General features: G+C 41.8%; 1 protein-coding gene across 1 annotated transcript in view; it reads left to right on the forward strand.

Annotated features, from left to right (window-relative positions):
* b4galnt4a (beta-1,4-N-acetyl-galactosaminyl transferase 4a) overlaps positions 1–27,227 on the forward strand; it is a 493,079-nt gene that overhangs the window by 270,180 nt on the left and 195,672 nt on the right. Inside the window, exon 3 of the mRNA XM_064930637.1 lies at positions 22,533–22,631. Within this exon, the coding sequence (XP_064786709.1) occupies positions 22,533–22,631 (99 nt within the window). The remainder of the gene's footprint in view (positions 1–22,532; positions 22,632–27,227) is intronic.

The raw sequence follows: 27,227 nt of genomic DNA on the forward strand, positions 1-27,227 counted from the left end.
AATCTTCCAATGATATGCCTACAAATACGTCACAATGCTGCAGACACCTTGGGGAAATGATAGATCGGGCAGGCTCATTCCTTGCGCATTCACAGCCATATAAGGAGACAATGAACAACAGAGCCTCAAAAATCCTGCTCATTTCCTGTTTGAAGTTTAATCTTGGTTTCGCCTGTTGCATCAGTTCTGGGGCACTCACAGACAATATCTTTGCAGTTTTGGAAACGTCAGAGTGTTCTCTTTCCTAAGCTGTCAATTATATGCATAGTCGAGCATCTTTTTGTGACAAAATATTGCGCTTAAAACGGGCACGTTTTTTTATCCAATAATGAAATAGCGCCCCCATAGATGTAAGAGGTTAATATTACATTTAAAATACTCAATCAGTGTGAGGAGTGAAGTCTCTGATGGGCATTGACTAGATAAGGGAAGTCAGGTATATTTTCTGACGTCGCTATGCCCAGGATTGCTGAGAGGTGAGAGTCAGTAAGAGATGTGCCTTGACTTGTTGTATTTCATCACTGAAAATGTCTATTTACATACATAGGTTGACCCTAACAGTACAAACATCTTCTGAGCATGACTGCTCCATCTGATGTGCAAAAAGGGCCTTCCCTTGTAGTTTGGAATTCTGTTCCTTCTTGAGGGTCATGATGTCCATCAGCCAGCCATTCTTTATCTTGCAGTTGAGGGAAATCCACATATTTTCCTTTCATTTGCAAAAACTCAGCAATCTCCGACATCAGGTCCCACACCCTTTTAAGCACCTTCCCCAAACTCAGCCATCTCACATTTGTGTGGTAGGGGAGGTCTGCATGTCCCGACTCTGTCTCTTCCAACTGTGAGACAAACTACCTGTGGTTTAAAGATTTTGCCCTTATGAAGTGTACTACTTTAGTGACTGTATCCACAACATGTCTCATTTCCAGAACACAATTACAGAGCACCTCCTGATAAATATTATTTTCTGATCTGATCAGCTCAGCTACTTGATCTTGTAACCTTTTCAAAAAGCCAGTCCCAGTCCCAGCTTTGCCACACACTTATTAACCTCCTCCAATAAATCTTTCCCTGTGGTTGTGCTCTTCATTGACTGCACTGAAGCAAGCACCTCTGTAATTTCAAAGTCTGGAGTTAGACTTCATAAGAATATCATCAACTGCTCTCATCCAGGGCCAAGGAGAAATAGGTTGAATCCTTTACCTTGTCTTTCAACTATTGTTCCATATTCTCTGCGATGTCCTCAACACGCCGTGTCACTGTTCGTCTTGACAGGGAATTATTTTCAAACAGCTCTTTCTTTTTGGGGCAAAGTTTTGCTGCAGAGTCAATTAAACATTCTTTAAAGAATTTGCCCTCAGCGAATGGCTTGCTATGTTTAGCAATTTTGTGGGACAGTACATAGCTCGCTCTCACAATTCTGTTGTTTGCTGAATGCAGTTTTTGTAACGGCTTTCTTCCTGGGAAGGAGAGGAGGACCAAAATGCAGCGTGGTTATTTAGAAATATCTTTAATGAAAGATGAAAAACGTGAACACTATACAAAATAAGAAACCATGGAAAAACCGAAACAGTCCTAACTTGTGAAAAACACAGAGACATGAACAATCACCCACAAGATACCTAAAGAATATGGCTGCCTAAATATGGTTCCCAATCAGAGACAACGATAAACACCTGCCTCTGATTGAGAACCACTCCAGGCAACCATAGGCTTACCTAGAACACTCAACTGAACACAACCCCACAGACTACAAAAAACCCTAGACAAAACAAGACACATAAATCACCCATGTCACACCCTGGCCTAATCAACATAATAAAGAATACACAGAATACTAAGGCCAGGGCGTGACAGTTTTGTGAAAAGTCCTTGCTGCTTTAGCAAATGAGATAGCAACTCTTTCAATGCACTTTCCCTTTGCACAGAAGACATATTCCTATATTTCTCTGCATGCTTCGTGTGTCGGGACAAGTTGTAGTCTTTCAAGTTAGCGATGCTCTCTTTTCACAATAAGCACACAGCTTTCCCTGATACCTCAATAAATACATATTTAGATTTTCACTCTTGCTGGAACACCCAACATTCATTGTCTTCTTTCCTTTTCTTTGAAATCTTTGGAAAACTCATTTTTTGTGCAATTTCTAGCTAGCTACTATTTCTAACTGTGATGTGTGTGTCAGCTTGTCAGTCACTGTCTGTCCTGTGCAGTTATTTATACGTGCCTTCAAAATAAATGTCCCACAAGCGGTGGGAGTTAAATAACCTCACACTCAACGTCAGCAGAACTAAGGAGATGATTGTGGACTTCAGGAAACAGCAGAGGGAACACCAACCTATCCACATCGATGGAACAGTAGTGAAGAGGGTAGTAAGTTTTAAGTTCCTCGGCGTACACATCACAGACAAACTGAATTGGTCCACCCACACAGACAGCATCGTGAAGAAGGCGCAGCAGCGCCTCTTCAACCTCAGAAGGCTGAAGAAATTTGGCTTGTCACCAAAAGCACTCACAAACTTCTACAGATGCACAATCGAGAGCATCCTGTCGGGCTGTATCACCGCCTGGTACGGCAACTGCTCCGCCCACAACCGTAAGGCTCTCCAGAGGGTAGTGAGGTCTGCACAACGCATCACCGGGGGCAAACTACCTGCCCTCCAGGACACCTACACCACCCGATGTCACAGGAAGGCCATAAAGATCATCAAGGACAACAACCACCCGAGCGACTGCCTGTTCACCCCGCGATCATCCAGAAGGCGAGGTCAGTACAGGTGCATCAAAGCTGGGACCGAGAGACTGAAAAACAGCTTCTATCTCAAGGACATCAGACTGTTAAACAGCCACCACTGACATTGAGTGGCTGCTGCCAACACACTGACTCAACTCCAGCCACTTTATTAATGGGAATTGATGTAAAATATATCACTAGCCACTTTAAACAATGCTACTTAATATAATGTTTACATACCCTACATTATTCATCTCATATGTCTACGTATATACTGTACTCTATATCATCTACTGCATCTTTATGTAATACATGTATCACTAGCCACTTTAAACTATGCCACTTTGTTTACATACTCATCTCATATGTATATACTGTACTCGATACCATCTACTATGTCTTGCCTATGCCGCTCGGTACCATCACTCATTCATATATCTTTATGTACATATTCTTTATCCCTTTACACTTGTGTGTATGAGGTAGTAGTTTTGGAATCGTTAGTTAGATTACTCATTGGTTATTACTGCATTGTCGGAACTAGAAGCACAAGCATTTCGCTACACTCGCATTAACATCTGCTAACCATGTGTATGTGACAAATAAAATTTGATTTGATTTGAAATCATTACACAAAGGTGATTATTCATTTGGCTTTTAATTTGAATAACAAATACGTTTTTCAAAAGTTTACCATCGCAAATTCTTTATGTGATCTGAGCATGATTCCGCAGGCCGTATTGAATCAGGTCGCGGGCCGTATTTGCCCCCCGGGCCGGCCTTTACCCAGGCCTGCCCCAGTATTGTTTGTGAACCATAACCATAAACCAAAAGACTGCTGATTTTAACGCTGATTGTCACCAAAAAACGTTATTAATTCCCATTGTCTCTACTTCCCGTCGTCTCCCCCGCCTCATGTCTCTCCCAGTCAAGATCTTACAGTATTTTCTTAAACCTCAAACTCAATGTGTGTGTGAATGAAGTCATGGGTCTTTTTTACATTTTTATGTTTATTATTTTCCAATAAAAAATAAATAAAAAAAAGACAGCGATACATTGACTTTCATTGTACTGTTGAATGGGATGGCCAATTTAGAGGACAAAACAAAACTTAACTCACACATACACAAAAATAAAACTAAATCCTATTAGGTGGCACATATATAAGAAGACAGCATATTGTCATTACAAGCAGTGTAGTTAAGCCAAAAATAAATATTGAGTGGAGTACAGCACAGAGTAGCAGCAGATCATCAACCCAGTTTTGAAGCGGGACTAGACCATTTATCCAGTATCGGCTGCCATATTCTGTAAAACATTGAACTTCTATTGGAGGTATTGTATCGAATCTTCTCCATATGTATTACATTCCCTAAATCCCGTAACCACATTTCAAAGGTAGGTACAGTCTCCAATTTCCAAAATTGCGATATGAGCCTTTTGGCTAATAGAGTACAAAGAGAGACAGCCTTCCCTCCCTGGTTATTTCCAACAACTGTACCAAACAGAGCGATCAATGGTTCTGGGGCTATAACTCTATTGAAGGCATTAGATAAGTCGTAGAAAATGAGAGCCCAATAAGCATGTAACTTAGGACATGTCCAAAATAAATGGGTCAACGTCCCCTCTCACACAGTGGTGAGGTGTCCGGGAATATTTTATGCAGTTTCACTTTTGAGTAATATAACCTGTGGATCACCTTAAACTGTACAAGGTTGTGTCTGGCATTCACTGAACTGTGGTTTATATTCCTGGGAGTTTCTACCCAGTACTCATCTGAGATTTCTGAACCAAGTTCTTGTTCCCAAGCCCTTTTAATAGTGTTTGTGTATACCTCTACATGGGCCTGTAGCACATCATACTGTCTAGAGACCGACCCTTTTGGATGGGGTTTGACAAGGATCAGGCTATCTAATGTAGGATTATTTAGCTTAATGCCATACTGTGGGATATGTGTCCTTAAGAAATTCCTGATTTGGAGGTATCTGGAAAAATATGTTGTTGGCATGTTAAACTCAGCTAACTGACCATCAATGTATAAGTTCCCAATTGTTGTGAGCCCCTTCTCGCTCCACTGTGAAAAAAAAACATATGCATCCAATGCAGGGTGGAAGCATGATTCGGGCAAATCGGTCCGTCATTGAACAGTCGTGCCCAAAAGTTTTGAGAAAATTTTCCACAAAGTCTGCTGCCTCAGTTTGTATGATGGTAATTTGCATATACTCCAGAATGTTATGAAGAGTGATCAGAAGAATTGCAATTCATTGCAAAGTCCCTCTTTGCCATGCAAATGAACTGAACCCCCAAATCACATTTTCACTGCATTTCAGCCCTGCCACAAAAGGACCAGCTGACATCATGTCAGTGATTCTCTCGTGAACACAGGTGTGAATGTTAACAAGGACAAGGCTGGAGATCACTCTGTCATGCTGATTGAGTTCAAATAACAGACTGGAAGCTTCAAAAGGAGGGTGGTGCTTGGAATCATTGTTCTTCCTCTGTCAATCATGGGTACCTGCAAGGAAACATGTGCCGTCATCATTGCTTTGCACAAAAAGGGCTTCACAGGCAAGGATATTGCTGCCAGTAAGATAGCACCTAAATCAACCATTTATCGGATTATCAAGAACTTCAAGGAGAGTGGTTCAATTGTTGTGAAGAAGGCTTCAGGGCACCCAAGAAAGTCCAGCAAGCGCCAGGACCGTCTCCTAAAGTTGATTCAGCTGCGGGATCGAGGCACCACCAGTACAGAGCTTGCTGAGGAATGGCAGCAGGCAGGTGTGAGTGCATCTGCACAGTGAGGCGAAGACTTTTGGAGGATGACCAGGTGTCAGGAAGGGCAGCAAAGAAGCCACCTCTCTCCAGGAAAAACATCAGGGACAGACTGATATTCCGCAAAAGGCACAGGGATTGGACTGCTGAGAACTGGGGTAAAGTCATTTTCTCTGATGAATCCACTTTCCGATTGTTTGGGGCATCCGGAAAAAAGCTTGTCCGGAGAAGACAAGGTGAGCACTACCATCAATCCTGTGTCATGCCAACAGTAAAACATCCTGAGACCATTCATGTGTGGGGTTGCTTCTCAGCCAAGGGAGTGGGCTCACTCACAATTTTGCCTAAGAACACAGCCATGAATAAAGAATGTCTTCTGGAGAAGACAAGGTGAGTGCTACCATCAGTCCTGTGTCATGCCAACAGTAAAGCATCCTGAGAGCATTCATGTGTGGGGTTGCTTCTCAGCCAAGGGAGTGGGCTCACTCACAATTTTGCCGAAGAACACAGCCATGAATAAAGAATGGTACCAACACATCCTCCAAGAGCAACTTCTCCCAACCATCCAAGAACAGTTTGGTGATGAACAATGCCTTTTCCAGCATGATGGAGCACCTTGCCATAAGGCAAAAGTGATTACTAAGTGGCTCGGGGAACAAAACATTGATATTTTGGGTCTATGGCCATGAAACTCCCCAGACCTTAATCCCATTGAGAACTTGTGGTCAATTGCCAAGAAGCGGGTGGACAAACAACAACCCACAAATTCTGATGAACTCCAAACATTGATTATGCAAGAATGGGCTGCCATCAGTCAGGATGTGTGGCCCAGAAGTTAATTGACAGCATGCCAGGGCGGATTGCAGAGGTTTTGAAAAAGAAGGGTCAACACTGCAAATGTTGACTCTTTTCATCAACTTCATGTAATTGTCAATAAAAGCCTTTGACACTTATGAAATGCTTTTAATTATACTTCAGTATTCCATAGTAACATCTGACAAAGTATCTAAAGACACTGAATCAGCAAACTTTGTTGAAATTAATATTTGTCATTCTCAAAACTTTTAGCCTGTATGACTTTTAACTGTATTACAGTCGGTATGTTAAGAAAATACCTGATTTGTTTCCAGATCCTAAGAGTATGACAAATGACTGATTTAGAGTCATAAGTGGCTTTCTTCACATATGCTGGACTATTAACAAGTGCAGGGAGTGAGGAACGTTGACAGGAGGCCTGCTCAATCAATGCCATGAAGGCATATCATTCAGTCGCATCCCAGGTAAACTTTCCTTCCAGAAAGACACAATGTTCAGATTAGCAGCCCAATAATACAGTTTAAAGTGAGGAAGGCTCAAGCCCCCCTCTATCTTTTACTTGCATAGAGGCTTCTTTGAAATTCTGGCTTCCTTGTTATCCCATTAAAAATGGAATTACTATTGAATCCAGTTTCTTAAAATAACTTTGTGGTATGAAATTCGGGAGACATTGGAAGAGGTAAAGAAACCTGGGTAGGACAACCATTTTAATTGTTTTTATACGACCAATCAAGGAGTTTTCCAAATATCTATATTTTCTTTAAGCTGATACATTTTCATTCCCCATACGCTTTCAATAGCTGGTCATTACAATGCCAAGGCGTGTGAACCTGTCCACCACTGTCCTAAATGGGGTAGATTGCAGAAATGGCATATCACAGACCGTGATATTCGGCATCAATTTGTTTTTTTTCCAGTTTATCTTGTAGCCAGAGAATGAGCCGAATGTATTTATCAGGTTAAGGGGGGAATAGAAGTTTTAGGCTTGGATAAAAACAAAAGAACATTGTCTGCCTATGGGGAAATTCCGTGCTGCGTGTCTTTTATTTTAAACGGAGCTATATCGGCACATGCACAAATGAGAGTAGCAAAGGGGTTCCATGGCTATAGCGAAGAGAGCAGGCAGCCCTTGAACAGGCGGCATGACTGCGACATTTCCTGATTGGTTACCACGGACAGCATTGGGTGTGCATAAATAATTCTTATCCAATTAATACATTCCTTTCCAAACCTGAAATGCTCCAGAACCGACATCATATACTTCAACTCAATCTGATCAAATGTCTTCTCTGTGTCAAGAGCAATTACCACTGCCTCAACGTTATGATCATGATACATTACGTTGAAAAGGCGTCTCAAATTGTAGTATACAGTATATGTCGGCCCAGGATAAAACCTGTCTGGTCAGGGTGTATGATGTCAGGAATATATGTTTTCAATCGGTTTGCCAATATTTTTGTCAACACCTATGGGGAGTAACGACATGGGGCGATAAGACGGCATCTCAATGGAATCTATATATTTTACAAGATTAGCGCTATTGTACCCTCATACAGTGTTTGCGGGAGTTTGGCATTGTCTTTGGAATGTTAAACATTTGCAACATAAGTGGAGCTAGACTGGCGCAGTGCTTCTTATATAATTCTACTACATATCCATTGGGCCCAGGGGCCTTGCTGTTTGGAAATTGTGAATTTCCCCTAAAGTTATCCCAGCAGCTGCCCCTCTGTCTAGTTTAGAAAGTTCACATTCAGCGAGAAAGCGTGCCCTAGTTTGTGGATCAGTAGCATCACATTTTGATTGATATAACTCTGAGTAAAACTGCACAAAGCATTTATTAATATCCTGTGGTTCTGTTACTACTTGACCCTTCTCATCTTTTATTTTGTGAATAGCTCTAAATGCCTGTACATGCCTTAGCTGTCTTGCTAATAATTTATGTGGTTTGTCACCCAGTTCAAAATAACTTTGTAATGACTAGCAAGTAAAGAGCCCCCTCGTTCCGAAAGGATGGTATTGTATTCATATTTCAACTTTGTGATCTTCTCAAGGACTGCATTCGAGGAATTTCTCCTAAAAACATTCTCCTGTTCCCCTAACTCTCTTACAGTTTCTCTCAGCCTATTATTGGCGCGTTTCTTCCTCTCTGATGTATGAGAAATTATGTAACCTCTAATCACAGCCTTTAGAGATTCCCAAAGGGTGGAGTCGTCAACATCCACCGTGTCGTTAGCTCCGAGGAAAAAGGCAATCTGCTCCTTCAAATACTGACAAAAAGTCTCATCTTTCAACTAGTATGCGTTTAAGCAACCTGTAGACATATAACTCTCACGTTAGGGGGTGAGCGGTGCTAAAACATGATAGGCTAAACAATGCTATATAAGCCATAACATCTCACCCATCATATTTTTTATTTTATTTTTTATTTCACCTTTATTTAACCAGGTAGGCAAGTTGAGAACAAGTTCTCATTTACAATTGCGACCTGGTCAAGATAAAGCAAAGCAGTTCGACACATACAACGACACAGAGTTACACATGGAGTAAAACAAACATACAGTCAATAATACAGTATAAACAAGTCTATATACGATGTGAGCAAATGAGGTGAGATAAGGGAGGTAAAGGCAAAAAAAGGCCATGGTGGCAAAGTAAATACAATATAGCAAGTAAAACACTGGAATGGTAGATTTGCAATGGAAGAATGTGCAAAGTAGAAATAAAAATAATGGGGTGCAAAGGAGCAAAATAAATAAATTAATTAAATACAGTAGGGAAAGAGGTAGTTGTTTGGGCTAAATTATAGGTGGGCTATGTACAGGTGCAGTAATCTGTGAGCTGCTCTGACAGTTGGTGCTTAAAGCTAGTGAGGGAGATAAGTGTTTCCAGTTTCAGAGATTTTTGTAGTTCGTTCCAGTCATTGGCAGCAGAGAACGGGAAGGAGAGGTGGCCAAAGAAAGAATTGGTTTTGGGGCTGACTAGAGAGATATACCTGCTGGAGCGTGTGCTACAGGTGGGAGATGCTATGGTGACCAGCGAGCTGAGATAAGGGGGGACTTTACCTAGCAGGGTCTTGTAGATGACATGGAGCCAGTAGGTTTGGCGACGATTATGAAGCGAGGGCCAGCCAACGAGAGCGTACAGGTCGCAATGGTGGGTAGTATATGGGGCTTTGGTGACAAAATGGATTGCACTGTGATAGACTGCATCCAATTTGTTGAGTAGGGTATTGGAGGCTATTTTGTAAACATCGCCAAAGTCGAGGATTGGTAGGATGGTCAGTTTTACAAGGGTATGTTTGGCAGCATGAGTGAAGGATGCTTTGTTGTGAAATATGAAGCCAATTCTAGATTTAACTTTGGATTGGAGATGTTTGATATGGGTCTGGAAGGAGAGTTTACAGTCTAACCAGACACCTAAGTATTTGTAGTTGTCCACATATTCTAAGTCAGAGCCGTCCAGAGTAGTGATGTTGGACAGGCGGGTAGGTGCAGGTAGCGATTGGTTGAAGAGCATGCATTTAGTTTTACTTGTATTTAAGAGCAATTGGAGGCCACGGAAGGAGAGTTGTATGGCATTGAAGCTTGCCTGGAAGGTTGTTAACACAGTGTCCAAAGAAGGGCCAGAAGTATACAGAATGGTGTCGTCTGTGTAGAGGTGGATCAGAGACTCACCAGCAGCAAGAGCGACCTCATTGATGTATACAGAGAAGAGAGTCGGTCCAGGAATTGAACCCTGTGGCACCCCCATAGAGACTGCCAGAGGTCCGGACAGCAGACCCTCCGATTTGACACACTGAACTCTTTCAGAGAAGTAGTTGGTGAACCAGGCGAGGCAATCATTTGAGAAACCAAGGCTTTCGAATCAGCCGATGAGGATGTGGTGAATGACAGAGTCGAAAGCCTTGGCCAGATCAATGAACACGGCTGCACAGTAATGTTTCTTATCGATGGCGGTTAAGATATCGTTTAGGACCTCGAGTGTGGCTGAGGTGCACCCATGACCAGCTCTGAAACCAGATTGCATAGCAGAGAAGGTATGGTGAGATTCGAAATGGTCGGTAATCTGTTTGTTGACTTGGCTTTCGAAGACCTTAGAAAGGCATGGTAGGATAGATATAGGTCTGTAGCAGTTTGGGTCAAGAGTGTCCCCCCCTTTGAAGAGGGGGATGACCGCAGCTGCTTTCCAATCTTTGGGAATCTCAGACGACACGAAAGAGAGGTTGACCAGGCTAGTAATAGGGGTGGCAACAATTTCGGCAGATAATTTCAGAACGAAAGGGTCCAAATTGTCTAGCCCGGCTGATTTGTAGGGGTCCAGATTTTGCAGCTCTTTCAGAACATCAGCTGAACAGATTTGGGAGAAGGAGAAATGGGGAAGGCTTGGGCGAGTTGCTGTGGGGGGTGCAGTGCTGTTGACCGGAGTAGGAGTAGCCAGGTGGAAAGCCTGCCATAGAAAATTGCTTGTTGAAATACGTGGATTTATCAGTGGTGACAGTGTTTCCTATCTTCAGTGCAGTGGGCAGCTGGGAGGATGTGTTCTTATTCTCCATGGACTTTACAGTGTCCCAGAACATTTCTGAGTTAGTGTTGCAGGAAGCAAATTTCTGCTTGAAAAAGCTAGCCTTGGCTTTTCTAACTGCCTGTGTATAATGGTTTCTAGCTTCCCTGAACAGCTGCATATCACGGGGGCTGTTCGATGCTAATGCAGAATGCCATAGGATGTTTTTGTGTTGGTTAAGGGCAGTCAGGTCTGGGGAGAACCAAGGGCTATATCTGTTCCTGGTTCTAAATTTCTTGAATGGGGCATGTTTATTTAAGATGGTTAGGAAGGCATTTAAAAAAATATCCAGGCATCCTCTACTGACGGGATGAGATCAATATCCTTCCCGGATACCCCGGCCAGGTCGATTAGAAAGGCCTGCTCGCTGAATTGTTTCAGGGAGCGTTTGACAGTGATGAGTGGAGGTCGTTTGACCGCTGACCCATTACGGATGCAGGCAATGAGGCAGTGATCACTGAGATCTTGGTTGAAGACAGCAGAGGTGTATTTAGAGGGCAAGTTGGTTAGGATGATATCTATGAGGTTGCCCGTGTTTAAGGCTTTGGGGAGGTACCTGGTAGGTTCATTGATAATTTGTGTGAGATTGAGGGCATCAAGTTTCGACTGTAGGATGGCTGGGGTGTTAAGCATGTTCCAGTTTAGGTCACCTAGCAGCACAAGCTCTGAAGATAGATGGGGGGCAATCAGTTCACATATGGTGTCCAGAGCACAGATGGGGGCAGAGGGTGGTCTATAGCAGGCGGCAACGGTGAGAGACTTGTTTTTAGAGAGGTGGATTTTTAAAAGTAGAAGTTCAAATTGTTTCGGTACAGACCTGGATAGTAGGACAGAAATCTTTGCAGTAGATTGCAACACTGCCCCCTTTGGCAGTTCTATCCTGTCTGAAAATGTTGTAGTTTGGAATTAAAATTTCAGAATTTTTGGTGGTCTTCCTAAGCCAGGATTCAGACACAGCTAGAGCATCCGGGTTGGCAGAGTGTGCTAAAGCAGTGAATAGAACAAACTTAGGGAGGAGGCTTCTAATGCATGAAACCAAGGCTATTACGGTTACAGAAGTTGTCAAAAGAGAGCGCCTGGGGAATAGGAGTGGAGTTAGGCACTGCAGGGCCTGGATTCACCTATACATCGCCAGAGGAACAGAGGAGGAGTAGAATAAGGTTGCGGCTAAAAGCAATAAGAATTGGTCGTCTAGAACGTCTGGAACAAAAAGTAAAAGGAGGTTTCTGGGAGCGATAAAATAGCATCAAGGTATAATGTACAGACAAAGGTATGGTAGGATGTGAATACAGTGGAGGTAAACCTAGGTATTGAGTGATGAAGAGAGAGATATTGTCTCTAGAAACATCATTGAAACCAGGAGATGTCATTGCATGTGTGGGTGGTGGAACTAATAGGTTGGATAAGGTATAGTGAGCAGGACTAGAGGCTCTACAGTGAAATAAGCCAATAAACACTAACCAGAACAGCAATGGACAAGGCATATTGACATTAAGGAGAGGCATGCTTAGTCGAGTGATCAAAAGGGTCCAGTGAGTGGAGAGGTTGGTTGGGGGTCATGGCGATTTAGACAGCTAGCCAGGCCATCGGTAGCAAGCTAGCATAGGATGGAGGTCTGTTATTTGCCACCTCTTGCGTTTCGTCAGTAGATTAGTGGGGTTCCGTGTGGTAGAGGGGATTAATCCAATCACACAACAACCAAAAAAAAACAATAGATATGTTATAGAGGCCCAAGAATAAAAAATAAATAAAATAATAATAATAATAAAAATAAAGAAATTGTCCGATTGTCTATTCAGATAGCAGCCGATAAGACAGCTAACGTTTAGCAGGCCGCAGATGGGCATTGAGATATCGGCCAACCTTGTGTCCACCTTGCTTAGTGAGTTTATAGCAGCCAGTAGGTCACTTTGAGTAGGTTATGTGGGGAACTCTTGGGAGCTAGCATCTTCAGCTAACTCCTCATGGGTCGGTGATGTTGAAATTGGTTAATTGTCAATCTCATTCAAATGATCTTGTTTAGTGCCCCTTTTTTGGTGCCTTTTCCCTTTCATATTGCCAGACAATGTTTGAAGTTATAGGTTGTGAGAGGTTAAGATAAATATGAATTTGTTTAAAAATTGAGCAGAGCTCAAGCAAAGCACACCTACTTCATTGCACCCTCTAGCGCCTCAGAAGTCATGGGTCTTAAAGAGACAGTGCACACTTTTATAAAAAGAAGAGATTGCTTTTTCTATGCAAATAGTGTTGGTCAGTATAATAAAATAATTCCCAGATGGAAGGGAAACAGATTGTCATCTGTACTCCAATGAAATCAGCCAAAACAAGCTCAATAAATCAATGCATGCACAAACTCCTGTTGAATATGCATTTACCTGTATTGTGAATAGGCCTAGGCTACAGTACATCTTGATTTACCCAGTTTATCACCAGACTAGAGATTTACCATTCAAATGAATGATTACCATTATGTTATGTAGTTAAACATGTGTTTTTTTAAGTAAATGAAATCAAATTGATTGTATGATTATATAATTGATTTTCTCGAATGTATGCATATTTTTTATTTTATATTGTATGATATTGAACTCAAAAGATATGTCTAGATCAACTGCTATTCTGTGACTTTGGCCAATACACCTTTTTTTGCTGTGGTATCGTTTTGGTATCGAGTATCGTGATGGTATCGCGTATCGCAATACTTAACCTTGTATTGGTATTGAAGTCAAAATTCTGGTATCGTGACAACACCATTCCTTACTGTACAGTATGCAGTGCACTACTTTTGATCAGGGCACATGAGCCTTTCTTGCTGCAGCTTTCTAGTCCCCTAATTGTGGTATCAGTTTCCATTCAATTGGCGACAGATTTTCATGGGAATGTTTTCAAAATTGCCCTTCCAGAGATGTGTCTCCATCAAATTGAATTGTTGCAGCTAAATGGCTGTGCGTGATGAAGTAGTGCACATAAAAATACTATTTTGTTAAATTCCCATGTACCTCAAAATTCAAAAGGCACATCCGAGCAATCTTTTTTGCAGGTGCATGTAACAGTTGAACAAGACGGAGGAAAAGGGAAACCGCACACTGCTCTTGATAGTATCACTGATCTTTAATAAGCTTACGTATCGGCCTCACGGCCTTCGTCAGAGCTTTTGTACCGGAAAGAAAAATGTTAAATGGGTGTCCATCGCATTTTCAACTCTACAGATGGTTTTCTCACAAAAAATGTTATGTTATTTAGCCAGTGGGCACACTCTGGTATTGGCACGTGTGCTCTAGCCAACAGCGCGCATCAGATTATTTTTATTTGTCAAATGATAGACGAGCATCGATGATTCAGTCACCAGAATTAGACCCTCAATATTTATTGGAAAGGAGCATCAAGTTCATCACCTTGCACTTTCACCACCCTGTGAAGTGCATCGTAACTTATTTCATCTGTAGCCTAATAAACTACATGCTTCCCGATGAGTCGTAGTGGGATGACCACATGTCAGCAAGTGTCTCCAAGTTTACTACGATATGAGGTAAATATATCCATATTTGCGCATACATTTTCCTCTGACATTTCTGGCGTGATTCATTTTACCGACACAAAAGATCCCCACCTTGTCTTGCGTGTTCCACTGACGTTTCTCGCATAATTCATTTTACCGACACAAATGCTCCCAGCGTATTTCCTAGTGTATTTGGTTATATCGACATTTGGAAAGTTTATTGAGGCCTGTCCTGAAATTTTTATGGACCTTACTCGCATAAAAAGATTGGATGGAAACCTGGTTAGTGACACATTTTTTACCTGACAATTATCTTGGGTGCTTGGGTCTGGGAGTCTGCTCATGTGCGGCTAGGGTCTGGGAGTCTGCTCATGTGCTGCTAGGGTCTGGAAGTCTGCTCATGTGCTTCTAGGGTCTGGGAGTCTGCTCATGTGCTGCTAGGGTCTGGAAGTCTGCTCATGTGCTGCTAGGGTCTGGAAGTCTGCTCATGTGCGGCTAGGGTCTGGGAGTCTGCTCATGTGCTGCTAGGGTCTGGAAGTCTGCTCATGTGCTGCTAGGGTCTGGGAGTCTGCTCATGTGCCGCTAGGGTCTGGGAGTCTGCTCATGTACTGCTAGGGTCTGGAAGTCTGCTCATGTGCTGCTAGGGTCTGGGAGTCTGCTCATGTGCTGCTCGGGTCTGGGAGTCTGCTCATGTGCTGCTAGGGTCTGGAAGTCTGCTCATGTGCTGCTAGGGTCTGGGAGTCTGCTCATGTGCGGTTAGGATCTGGGAGTCTGCTCATGTGCTGCTAGGGTCTGGAAGTCTGCTCATGTGCTGCTCTGGTCTGGGAGTCTGCTCATGTGCGGTTAGGATCTGGAAGTCTGCTCATGTGCTGCTCTGGTCTGGGAGTCTGCTCATGTGCTGCTAGGGTCTGGAAGTCTGCTCATGTGCTGCTAGGGTCTGGGAGTCTGCTCATGTGCTCCCTCTCCACAAAGATGGTGACCCCTCTGACTTGATTAATATTCACTTGATCTCAGTCTGGTTTCATATCTGCTGCTTCTTTGGGGATACATTACATTGTAAATTGCATGGACAAAAAGCTATCTTTCAGAAAGCATATTGATGAGTAAGTTAAGAAGTTAGGAATTAAAATGGACTTCCTTTATCGGAATAGGGCATGCCCTTCGTTAAATAGCAGAAAACAAATAATTCAGTCGACATTCATACCGGTTATAGATTATGGTGATATTGTTTATATGAATGCAGCTTCCACTGTGTTTGGACACAGTTTATCATAACAAACGACACGTTATTATTGGCGACAGGTTCTGTATACATCATTGCTTTCGTTTTCAGAAAGTAGTCTGGCCCTTTTTGAAGTCTTGTAGATCAATGCATTGCACTCTTTTTGTTTTTGAAGCCCTCTTGAATAAACTTCTGCTGTACCTTACATCAGGGGTTCCCAAACTTTTCCACTCAGACCCCCCTTCCAGCATTGGCGAACATCCTGCGACTCTCCCCCCTGCCCGTGTGCATGCGCGCACATGCCACATTTATTTCTATGGGCACAAGCACTGTACATGACACACACTGTTCACACCCCTCTTGTTGGTGTCCCCACAGTTTGGGAACCTGTGCCTTAACTTCATTGTTAACCTATAGGCATACAAACTACCAAGGATGGCTAACCCTGAAGATCCCTTCGATATCCAGTGAGTTACTTAAATCTGCTTTTAGTTCTTTTGCACCGCACTTGTGAAATAATTTCCTAAACTCTCTAAAATTAGAAGAATTGGTGCCTGTAGAACAATTCAGATGGCTGATATAATTATTTTGTTACTGAAGAATGTGTCTGTTTTATATGATTTTGTTTTGCATCTTGTGTATTGATGTGAGTGTACAAAACATTAGTAGCACCTGCTCTTTCCATGACCTAGACATACCAGGTGAACCCTGGTGAAAGCTATGATCCCTTATTTATGTAATTTGATAAACCCACTTCAATCCGTGTAGATGAAGGGGAGGAGACAGTTTAAGGATTTTTAAGCCTTGAGACATGGATTGTGAATGTACAAGTCATTCGGAAAGTATTCAAACCCCTTTACTTTTTCCACATTTTATTAAGTTACAGCCTTATTCTAAAATGGATTAAATGTTTTTTTTTCCCCTTTATCAATCTACACACAATACTCCATAATGACAAAGCAAAAACAGGTTTTTAGACATTTTTGCTACAAACAAAAAAATACAAAAATAAACTGAAACATCACACCGCTATGAGCAGAACATGTTCCAATATTCAGAACCTTTACTCAGTACTTTGTTGAAGCACTGTTGGTAGTGATTAGAGCCTCGAGTCTTCTTGGGTATGAAGCTACACGCTTGGCACACCTGTATTTGTTGAGTTTCTCCCATTCTTCTCTGCAGATCCTCTCAAGTACTCTCAAGCTGCACAGCTATTTTCAGGTCTCTCCAGAGATGTTCGATGGGGTTCAAGTCCTGGCTCTGGCTGGGCCACTCCCACTCACAGAGATTCAGATACTTGTCCCGATGCCACTACTGTGTTGTCTTGGCTGTGTGCTTAGATTCGTTGTTCTGTTGGAAGGTGAACCTTCACCCCAATCTGAGGGCCTCTGGAGCAGGTTATCATCAAGGATCTCTCTGTTCTTTGCTCCGTTCATCTTTCTCTTGATCCTGACTAGTATCCCAGTCCCTGAAAAACGTCCCCACAGCATGATATTGCCACCAACATGCTTTAACATAGGGATGGTGCCAAGTTTACTCCAGACGTGATGCTTGGCATTCAGGCCAAAGAGTCCAATCTTGGTTTCATCAGACCAGATAATCTTTTTTCTCATTGTCTGAGTCCTTTAGGTGCTTTTTGGCACTCTCCAAGCTGCATGGATGGTTGTCCTTCTGGAAGGTTCTCCCATCTCCACAGAGGAACTATGGAGCTCTGTCAGAGTAACGATCGGGTTCTTGCTCACCTCTCTGACCAAGGCCCTTCTCCCCCGATTTCTCAGTTTGGCTGGGCAGCCAGTTCTAGGAAGTGGCTTGGTGGATCCAAACTTTTCGTCCATTTAAGAATGATGGAGGTCACTGTGTTCTTAGCGACCTTCAATGCTGCAGAATGTTTTGTACCCTTCCCCAGATCTGTGCCTCAACACAATTCTGTCTCGGAGCTCTACGGACAATTCATTTGACCTCATGGCTTGGTTTTTGCTCTGACATGCCCTGTCAACTGTGGGACCTTATATAGTCAGGTGTGTGCCTTTCCAAATCATGTAAAAATCAATTGAATTTGCCACTGGTGGACTCCAATCGAGTTGTAGAAACATGTAAAGGATGATCAATGGGAACAGGATGCACCTGAACTCAATTTTGAGTCTCATTGCAATGAGTCTGAATATTTTATGTAGATAACGTATTTCAGTTTTTATTTTCCCTTTGTCATTATGGGGTATTGTGTGTAGATTGATGAGGAAAACAAATATTTAATCCAATTTAGTATAAGGCTGTAACATACAAAATGTGGAAAAAGTCAAGGGGTCTGAATACCATTCAGAGGGTGAATGGGCAAGGTAAATGATTTAAGTGACTTTGAACGGGGTATGGCAGTAGTTGCTAGGCACACTGGTTTGAGTGCATGAAGACCTGCAAAGCTGCTGGGTTTTTCATGCTCAACAGTTTCCCATGTGTATCAAGAATTGTCCACCACCCAAACATCAGCCAGCCAACTTGACAAACTGTGGCAAGAATTGGAGTCAACATGGGCCAGCGTCCTGTAGATCAGTTTCAACACCTTGTAGAGTCCATGCCCCGACAAATTTAAGCTGTTCTAAGAAACTCAATATTAGGAAGCTGTTCTAATGTTTTCAACACTCAGTGAACATCATTTGTCAAGACACACATAGAGCCTGCAGCAGCACTCAGAAGTGAAGGACAGAGAAATTGGTATAAAAAGCTTTTCCCTCAATATTTTGTATTAAACTAAATCAAAAGGGGTGGGGAGTTCCAGCTCAATATTAGGATGGTGTTTCTAATGTTTTGTTCACTCAGTTGATGTGTATAGTGTTAGGTTCTAAACGAACAGTGTAAAAACTCAAATGGATGACTTGGAAAAGCTCAAACCAAGTTTATTCACCCACTGGGTCAAACACCTGCAGACAAATGCATGTTTACACAAGCACATACGGTACCAGTCAAAAGTGGACACATCTACTCATTCAAGGGTTTACCTTTATTTGTACTATTTTCTACATTATATAATTATAGTGAAGACATCAAAACTATGAAATAGCACATATGGAATCAGCTAGTCACCAAAAAAGTGTGAAACAAATCAAAATATATTTTAGATTCTTCAAAGTGTTCATCCTTTCCCTTGGCATTCTCTCAACCAGCTAGATGAGGAATGCTGTTCCAACAGTCTTGAAGGAGTTCCAACATATGCTGAACACTTGTTGGTTGCTTTTTCTTCGCTAAGCGGTCCAAGTTTGCTAGATCAAATCCCTGATCTGACAAGGTAAAAAAAAACTGTCGTTCTGCCTCTGAACAAGGCAGTTTAACCCACTGATCCTAGGCTGTCATTGAAAATAAGAATTTGCTCTTTACTGACTTGCCTAGTTAAATAAAGATACAATTATTGAAGACGTGGTGGTTGGTGGTTGGAAGCAAAAATCTCAAATTTGGACTCATCAGACCAAAGGACAGATTTCCACTGATCTAATGTCCATTGCGTGTGTTTCTTTGCCCAAGCTATTGTCTTCTTATTATTGATGTCTTTTAGTAGTGGTTTCTTTGCAGCAATTTGACCATGAAGGCCTGATTCACGCAGTCTCCTCTGACCAGTTGATGTTGAGATGTGTCTGTTATTTGGGCTGCAATCTGAGGTGCAGTTAACTCTAATGAATTTATCCTCTGCAGCAGAGGTAACCTGGGTCTTCCTTTCCTTTGGCCGTCCTCTTGAGAGCCAGTTTCATCATTAACTCTTGATGGTTTCTGCGACTGCATTTGAAGTTCTTGAAATGGTCCGTGTTGACTGACCTTCACGTCTTAAAGTAATGATGTACTGTTCTGTAATTTCTCTTTGCTTATTTGAGCTGTTCTTGCCATAATACGGACTTGGTCTTTTACTAAATAGGGCCCCCCCCTAACCTTGTCACAACACAACTGATTGGCTCAGACAAATTAACTTTTAACAAGGCACACCTGTTAATTTAAATGAATTCCAGGTGACTACCTAATGAAGCTGATTGAGAGAATGCCAAGACTGTGCAAAGCTGTCATCAAAGCAAAGGATGAACACTTTTAAAGAATCTAATATCTAAAATATATTTTTATTTGTTTAACACTTTTTTGGCTACTACATATGTGTTATTTCATAGTTTTGATATTTTCACTTTAATTTACAATGCAGAAAATAGTAAAAAATAAAGAAAAACCCTTGAATGAGTAGGTGTGTCCAAACTTTTGACTAGTGCTATTTATACCCTCCTACTAGGTAGAGTCAAGTCCTTGCACATGTAGACAGCCAATACATCTCTGTTGCTAGTCATGGTCTTAATTTGTTCCTCTCACTTGTGTAGTCATGGCCCCGCCTCCTGCTAGAACATTTGTGTGCATGTAAGTATATGTGTGTTCCATGTCACTTCATCTGACCTGACATGGGGCCAAATTCCTCACTCCTCCCTTATCCACGGCTGTCCTACCTTATCAGTGACTGAAACGAGACTGTTGCCCTTTGCCTCCCTCTATAGGATCCATGAGATTTAAAACATGTATAAGAGCGTGTGAATTTTTTCAGCTTTTTGTTAAAAATCGCGCAAAATTACAACGTCCTGCTAGTCATGCCAGGAATATAGTATATGCATATGATTAGTATGTGTGGATAGAAAACACTCTGAAGTTTATAAAACTGGTTAAATCATGTCTGTGACTATAACAGAACGTGTGTAGGAGGCAAAATCCCAAGGAAAACTGTTCACAAAAAAACACATTTTTTTTCCATCCGCCAGTCTCTGTATTGTCTATGGCAAGGGAAAATAGATAGCATCCGGTTTACAGTTCCTACAGGTTCCGCACGATGTCGCCAGTGTTGGGAATTGTGTTGAAGTTAATCCTTGGTCAAATGAGAAATAGGCACTTCCTGTCGTTGAGTACACCGGAGGAAGTTATGAAAGGGAGAGTATGGACCATGATTTCAAGACTTGCTGCTATTGAATACAGATCTCCCCGTGATCAATTTGATTGATTATTAACGTTTACTAATACCTAAAGTTGGATTACAAAAGTAGTATGAAGTGTTTTGTCAAAGTTTATAGGCAACTTTTTTTGAAACTGAGTTTTTTCCTGGATCTGACGGTGTTCATAAATGGACATTTTGGGTATACATGGACCTATTTAATTGAAAAAAGACCCAATTGTGATGTTTATGGGACATATAGGAGTGCCAACAAAGAAGCTCGTCAAAGGTAATGAATGTTTTATATTTTATTTCTGCGTTTTGTGTAGCGCCGGCTACGCTAATTATTTTGTTTACGTCCCCTTTGTGTATTTCGGGGGTTGCATGCTATCGCCGAAAAGCATTTTAAAAATCTGACATGTTGGCTAGATTCACAACGAGTGTAGCTTTAATTGAGTACCCTGCATGTGTGTTTTAATGAAAGTTTGAGTCGTATCGAGTACTATTAGTTGGCGCTCTGAAATTTCCGATGATTTTGATCCCTGTACAGGGACCGCAGCCATAGGAAGTTTTAAGAATAACATGTTTTGCCTCCCCCCCATTTTCTCACTCAGTAACTTTCCATACACCTAGTTCTTATCCACCCTCTATTGACCCCAACATATACAATCATTATGCATGTCAAGTAATCAATAAGTTATTGTAAGGTAACATGAATAAGTGTATTTCAAGATAAAATACAACAATAGTGTATATTGGTGTGTATTGATGTGTATGTCTGATACACGGATCATCTGTAAAAAAAGACATTGGTCTCAGCATGACTCCCTGTCAAATTAAAGGTTAAAGAAATAGGGCTCTGTTCAAAAGTAATGCACTCTATAGGGAATAGGATGCCATTTAGGACACATCCATGACTGGCGCAGCAGTCTAAGGCACTGCATCTCAGTGCAGTAGGTGTACCTGGTTTGAATCCAGGCTGTATCACATCTGCCTGTGATTGGGAGTCCCACAGGGTGGCACATAATTGGCCAAGCATCATCCAGATTTAGCCGGAGTTGGCCACCATTGTAAATAAGAATTTGTTCTAAACGTCTTAAGGATCTGACCCTTTAAAAATGTGTTTTGCCTAAAATGACATACCCAAATCTAACTGCCTCTAGCTCAGGACCTGGAGCAAGGATGATCATATTCTTGAGACCATTTGAAAGGAAAGGAAATACTTTAAATTTGTGGAAATGTGAAATTAATGTAGGATAATATAACACATTAAATCTGGTAAAAGATGCAATAGAAAGCCCATAATGCATTATTCCAGCCCAGGCACAATTTAGATTTTGGCCACTATGTGGCAGCAGTGTATGTGCAAACTTTAGACTGATCCAATGAACCATTGCATACATGTTCAAAACTTTGTATCAATACTGCCCAAATGTGCCTAATTGGTTTATTAATACATGTTCAAGTTCATAATTGTGCACTCTGCTCAAACAATAGCATGGTTTTCTTTCACTGTAATAGCTCATGTAAATTGGACAGTGCAGTTAGATTAACAAGAATTTAATGATATGTCTATGTCATGGGATTTTTGTTTGTTTGATTTAAAGGTTAAATAAGAAATATAAAAATGTTGTTTCTGTTGATGTGGTCACAGGAGGCTAGAACTGTGAATGGATGGATAAGTGGATAAATTAGCTATTTACGTGCACTGCAAGTGATACCACATTTCTATTGTTGCACTTTTTGATTTATACACTGAAAGAGTAACGGTACAATCTTTCCCATTATCCCTCTCTCATATTCTCATCTGCTTTTTCATCCTGTAATGTGCATATTTTTCCCTCTTCCTCTTTACCATAATCCATCTTTCATCTCGACCTGTACTTTCTTCAATTTCTAGGTCCTTTGGATGCTTTTTCTTTCTCTCTCTTTTCTCCATAACTGTCATCCCTGTCTCAACCCCCACTGACCATGTTCTCTGTCGTTCTCCAGGAGGATGAGTCCAATGCTGTTGGAGCTGACTCCAAAGACCATGCCCACATCAGGAAGTTTCTCAGCCAGCGCCACAAGAAGTTGCCATGGAAACCTGAGGTAAGTTCACAGGATAGGATTTAGTGTTTGGTCTCTCTGAAGTATATTTTAATCCGCTCTGAGACCAGGTCCCTTATTAACAAAACATCTCAGTGTAGGAGTGCTGATCTAGAATCAGGTGCCGCCTACCCCAGTGATATACATTTTTATGATCTAAATGTAAACAAAAATGATCAAAAATCTGTCTCCCTCTCTTAGTATCTCAGAAACGTATCTGAGGCCCTGGCTAGAATAACAAACATGGCATGAATCCTCTTAAAGACTTGGCTAAACCACACACCTGGATTGAAGTGACCCCAAACTTTTGAACAGTAGTGTATATACAGTGCATTTGGAAAGTTTTCAGACACCTTGCCCTTTTCCACATTTAGTTATGTTACTGCATTATTCTAAACAAATATAATCGGTGTGTACCCATAATGACGAAGCGAAAACAGGTGTTTTGAAATTGTTGCAAATATCTATACTGTATATATACATGCTCGACTCTTCTTAGGTATGCAAATCCTGTTGTGGAATATTTGAATTCAGTGAGAGAGACATCCATCTTTATTTAATATTGATTAATTATTGCAATAACGAAGCTGGTCGATCCCACACTCTGAAGTGTGATGCCAAGAGCTCAAAGAGCAGAACAGAGCAGAACAGTATTTTATAGTTAAGACACATCCTCCTGAATACATGACCAAACAACATATGTCTGGAATAGGTCAAAAGGTTAGGATTTGTATGTGAGAAAGGAGTATTCCCCAGCCAGATAGCATTTATTGTGAAGACTGTTCCAATTTTAAAGAATCCAGGGTTTGCCCCCTAAGACAAGGTTCCTCCCATCAGCCATCCACACGAGAGACATCTCCTCCCTGGTACCTCAAAGTACACAAACACCAACTCAGTATATGGAATGCAGGCTGTAGGTTTTATCACCAAGCCATCAATAATCAATTGCCAGCGCTGAGCCCCAGAGGCCCAACTCAGTCCCACAGACACAGACGAGAGAGTACTCATCAAACCTTATTTGATGCATAAACAGTATGTAAACATAAACATAATCTTGTCATTTTTCTACCATAATCCTCTCAAGCTTTGTCAGATTGGATGGGAAGCGTTGCTACACAGCTATTTTCAGGTCTCTCCAGAGACGTTCAATCGAGTTCAAGTCCAGGCTGGCTGGGCCACTCAAGGACATTCAGAGACTTGTCCCGAAGCCACTCCTTTGTTGTCTTGACTGTGTGCTAGGGTCGTTGTTCTATTGGAAGGTATGATGCTGCCACAGCATGATGCTGCCACCACCGTGCTTCACTGTAGGGATGGTACCAGGATGGTACCAGGTTTCCTCCAGGTGCTCAGCATTTAGGCCAAAGAGTTCAATATTGGTTTCATCAGACCAGAGAATCTTGCTTCTCATGGACTGAGAGTCCTTTAGGTGCCTTTTGGCAAACTCCAAGCTGGCTGTCATGTGCCTTTTACTGGGTAGTGGCTTCCGTCTGGTTACTACCATGAAGGCCTGATTGGTGGAGTGGTTCAGAGATGGTTGTCCATCTGGAAGATTCTCCCATCTCCACAGGGGAAATCTAGAGCTCTATCAGAGTGACCATTGGGTTCTTGGTCACCACCCTGACCAAGACCCTTCTCACCGGTTTGTTTAGTTTGGCCGGAAGGCCAGCTCTAGGAAGAGTCTTGGTGGTTCCAAACTTCTTCCATTTAAGAATGATTGAGGGCACTATGTTCTTGGGGAATTTCAAAGCTGCAGACATGTTATGGTATCCTTTCCCAGAGCTGTGCCTCAAAACAATTCTGTCTCCGAGCTCTTCGGACAATTCCTTTGACATCATGTCTTGGTTTTTGCTCTGAAATGCACTGTAAACTGTGGGACCTTATATAGACAGGTGTGTGCCTTTCCAAATCATGCCCAATCAATGGATATTACCACATGTGGACTCCAATCAAATTGTAAAAACATCTCAAGGATGATCAATGGAAACAGGATGCACCTGAGTTCATTTTCGAGTCTCATAGCAAAGGGTCTGAATACTTATTTAAATACATATTATTTTTTTAATAAATTGGCAAAAATTTGTAAAAACCTGTTTTCGCTTTGGTATTACGTGTAGATTGCTGAGGATTTAAAAAAAATGTTTTAATCCATTGTACAATAAAGCTGTAATGTAACATAATTTGGGAAAAGTCAATGGGTCTGAATACTTTCCAAAGGCACTGTACCCTTTGAAAAAATGATTTTATTCGAGAAAATGAATCACAAGTAATTATAGATCTGCAAATAATTGCTACTATAGGTGTTTTTTGCACTGTAATTCAAGAGAAGATGTTTTCTCTCCATGTTGTCCTTTTTTGTGGGCCTCGGTCAAAATAGGAAATAGGGTTTGCAGACTTAAACTGTCATTTCCTCACATTAGAGCCTGAGTAGTGAAAACATACTCTCCATCTATTTTGCATTAGCTTGTGGATGAGATCGTTTCTCCAAAACCATTTTTCACCTTCTAACATGTCACCTTAGACCAGAGCACTAGAAGTTACTCTAATTTCCGAGCTGTAAGCAGTTCAAACACGCACGGACACACACGGACACGCATATACGCACTTATACGCACACACATGCACGCACGCACACACACAGACATACGTCTAACTGCTATAACAATAGGGAACAGAAGGCAGGCCAATTAAGCAGAGAAAGTGTGATAAGAAGAGCCGTGCTCGATGTGTAACCTGCTCAGCACAGTGTAATGAACTCTGTCCGCGGAGGCCCTGTGTGTCTCAGAGGACCTAATGCAAAGCACATCTGTGAACTGGTCAAGCGAGAAGACAACCGACCAATTTAGCCTTTATTATTTCATTGGCTCTCTGGCTCTTCAGTGTCAGTTTTGTGCATGTTTTTATGTTTTTGTGTTTTTGTGTGTGTGTGTGTGTGTTTGTGTGTGTGTGTGTGTGTGTGTGTGTGTGTGTGTGTGTGTGTGTGTGTGTGTGTGTGTGTGTGTGTGTGTGTGTGTGTGTGTGTGTGCGTGTGTGTCAGACAAGGACATTCAAGGGTGTGTGATGGAATGTACTTAAGCAAGTCTCCGGGTCTCGGAAAGTTTACTCATCACGTGATACACCTTCACTAACCTTTGATCTAGACACACTACTTCCTCCACAAAAGACAACAATTAAAATATGCCAGGATGCAGTGTGTTCTATATAGTACGGGGAGACACTGTAAAATCTGTATACTTATTCCACCCATGTTCTCCGAGGCTATTCATTCTTCAGTTATTCCACTATTGTTCCCTCAGGGTATCCAAAATAGTGTTCAGCATGCAGACGTGAGTCCACAGTACAGGCACCCAGAACCATTGGGTGTAGAACAGGCATATGGACACAGCTATGGACTTAGAAGAGTTTTACTGACCATTCAGAATTATGTGTATGGTCCCACCTCATAAGTAAACATAGGATGAGTCAGGGCCACCAAGAAGAAAAATAAATGTGACGAGCTGGCATTTTCCCCCCATCACTTTTGAATCAGGTGGGGCAACGTCCCACCCCTTTTGATTTAGTTTAATACAAAATATTGAGGCAAAATCTTTATATTTTTTTATACCAATTTGCCTCATGATTTGTCAACTCACACACAATGTCTCTGTCCTTCACTTCTGAGTGCTGCTGCAGGCTCTATGTGTGTCTTTAGGAATGATGTACACTGAGTGTTCAAAACGTTAGGAACACCTTCCTAATATTGAGTTGCACCCCCTTTTGCCCTGAGAACAGCTTCAATTTGTCAGGGCATGGACTCTACAAGGTTTCGAAAGCATTCCACAGTTAGGCTGGCCCATGATGACTCCAATGTGTCCCACAATTATGTCAAGTTGGCTGGATGTCCTTTGGGTAGTGGACCGTCCTTAATAACAAAGTAAACTGTTGAGCGTTAAAAAAAAACCCAGCAGCATTGCAATTCTTGACCGACTTAAACCTGACACCTAATTCCATACATCTTTCAAAGGCACTTAAATATTTTGCCTTGCCCATTCACTCTCTGAATTGCACACATACACAATTACCTTTCAGTAGTTTAGCAGATGCTCTTATCTTGAGCGACATACAGTAGTGAGTGCATACATCTGCATACATCATATTGGTTCCCCTTCGGGAATCAAACCCACAACCCTGCCGTTGCAAGCACCATCTACACTGATTAAAGTGGATTTAACAGGTGACATCAATGAGGAATCATAGCGTTCACCTGGATTCACCTGGTCAGTCTATGTCGTGGAAAGAGCAGGTGTTCCTAATCAGATTCACGGAACTCCACCCCCACCTCTGTGTCATGATTTTTTTTTAACTATCCCTTGTGGCTGTACTTCTCATCCTGGGACTGTCCCGTTTCTCAGACCCTTTTCAGGTGTGCCAACTTTTCTTTCTACAAAAAAAGGTAATTTTGTCAGCATGACGCATCAATTAATTTAGGCTACAAGAATGTAGACCCAGTGACAATAGCCGAATGTCATAACACTTTTGGTGTTTTGCAACCGATGATTCTCTTTCCATTCATCAATTGGCGTGAGTGCACAGTGCACTGTTTGGATGCTGGAGTTTTTTTGG

Source organism: Oncorhynchus masou, chromosome 22 (assembly GCF_036934945.1).
Source record: "Oncorhynchus masou masou isolate Uvic2021 chromosome 22, UVic_Omas_1.1, whole genome shotgun sequence".
NCBI lineage: Eukaryota > Metazoa > Chordata > Actinopteri > Salmoniformes > Salmonidae > Oncorhynchus > Oncorhynchus masou.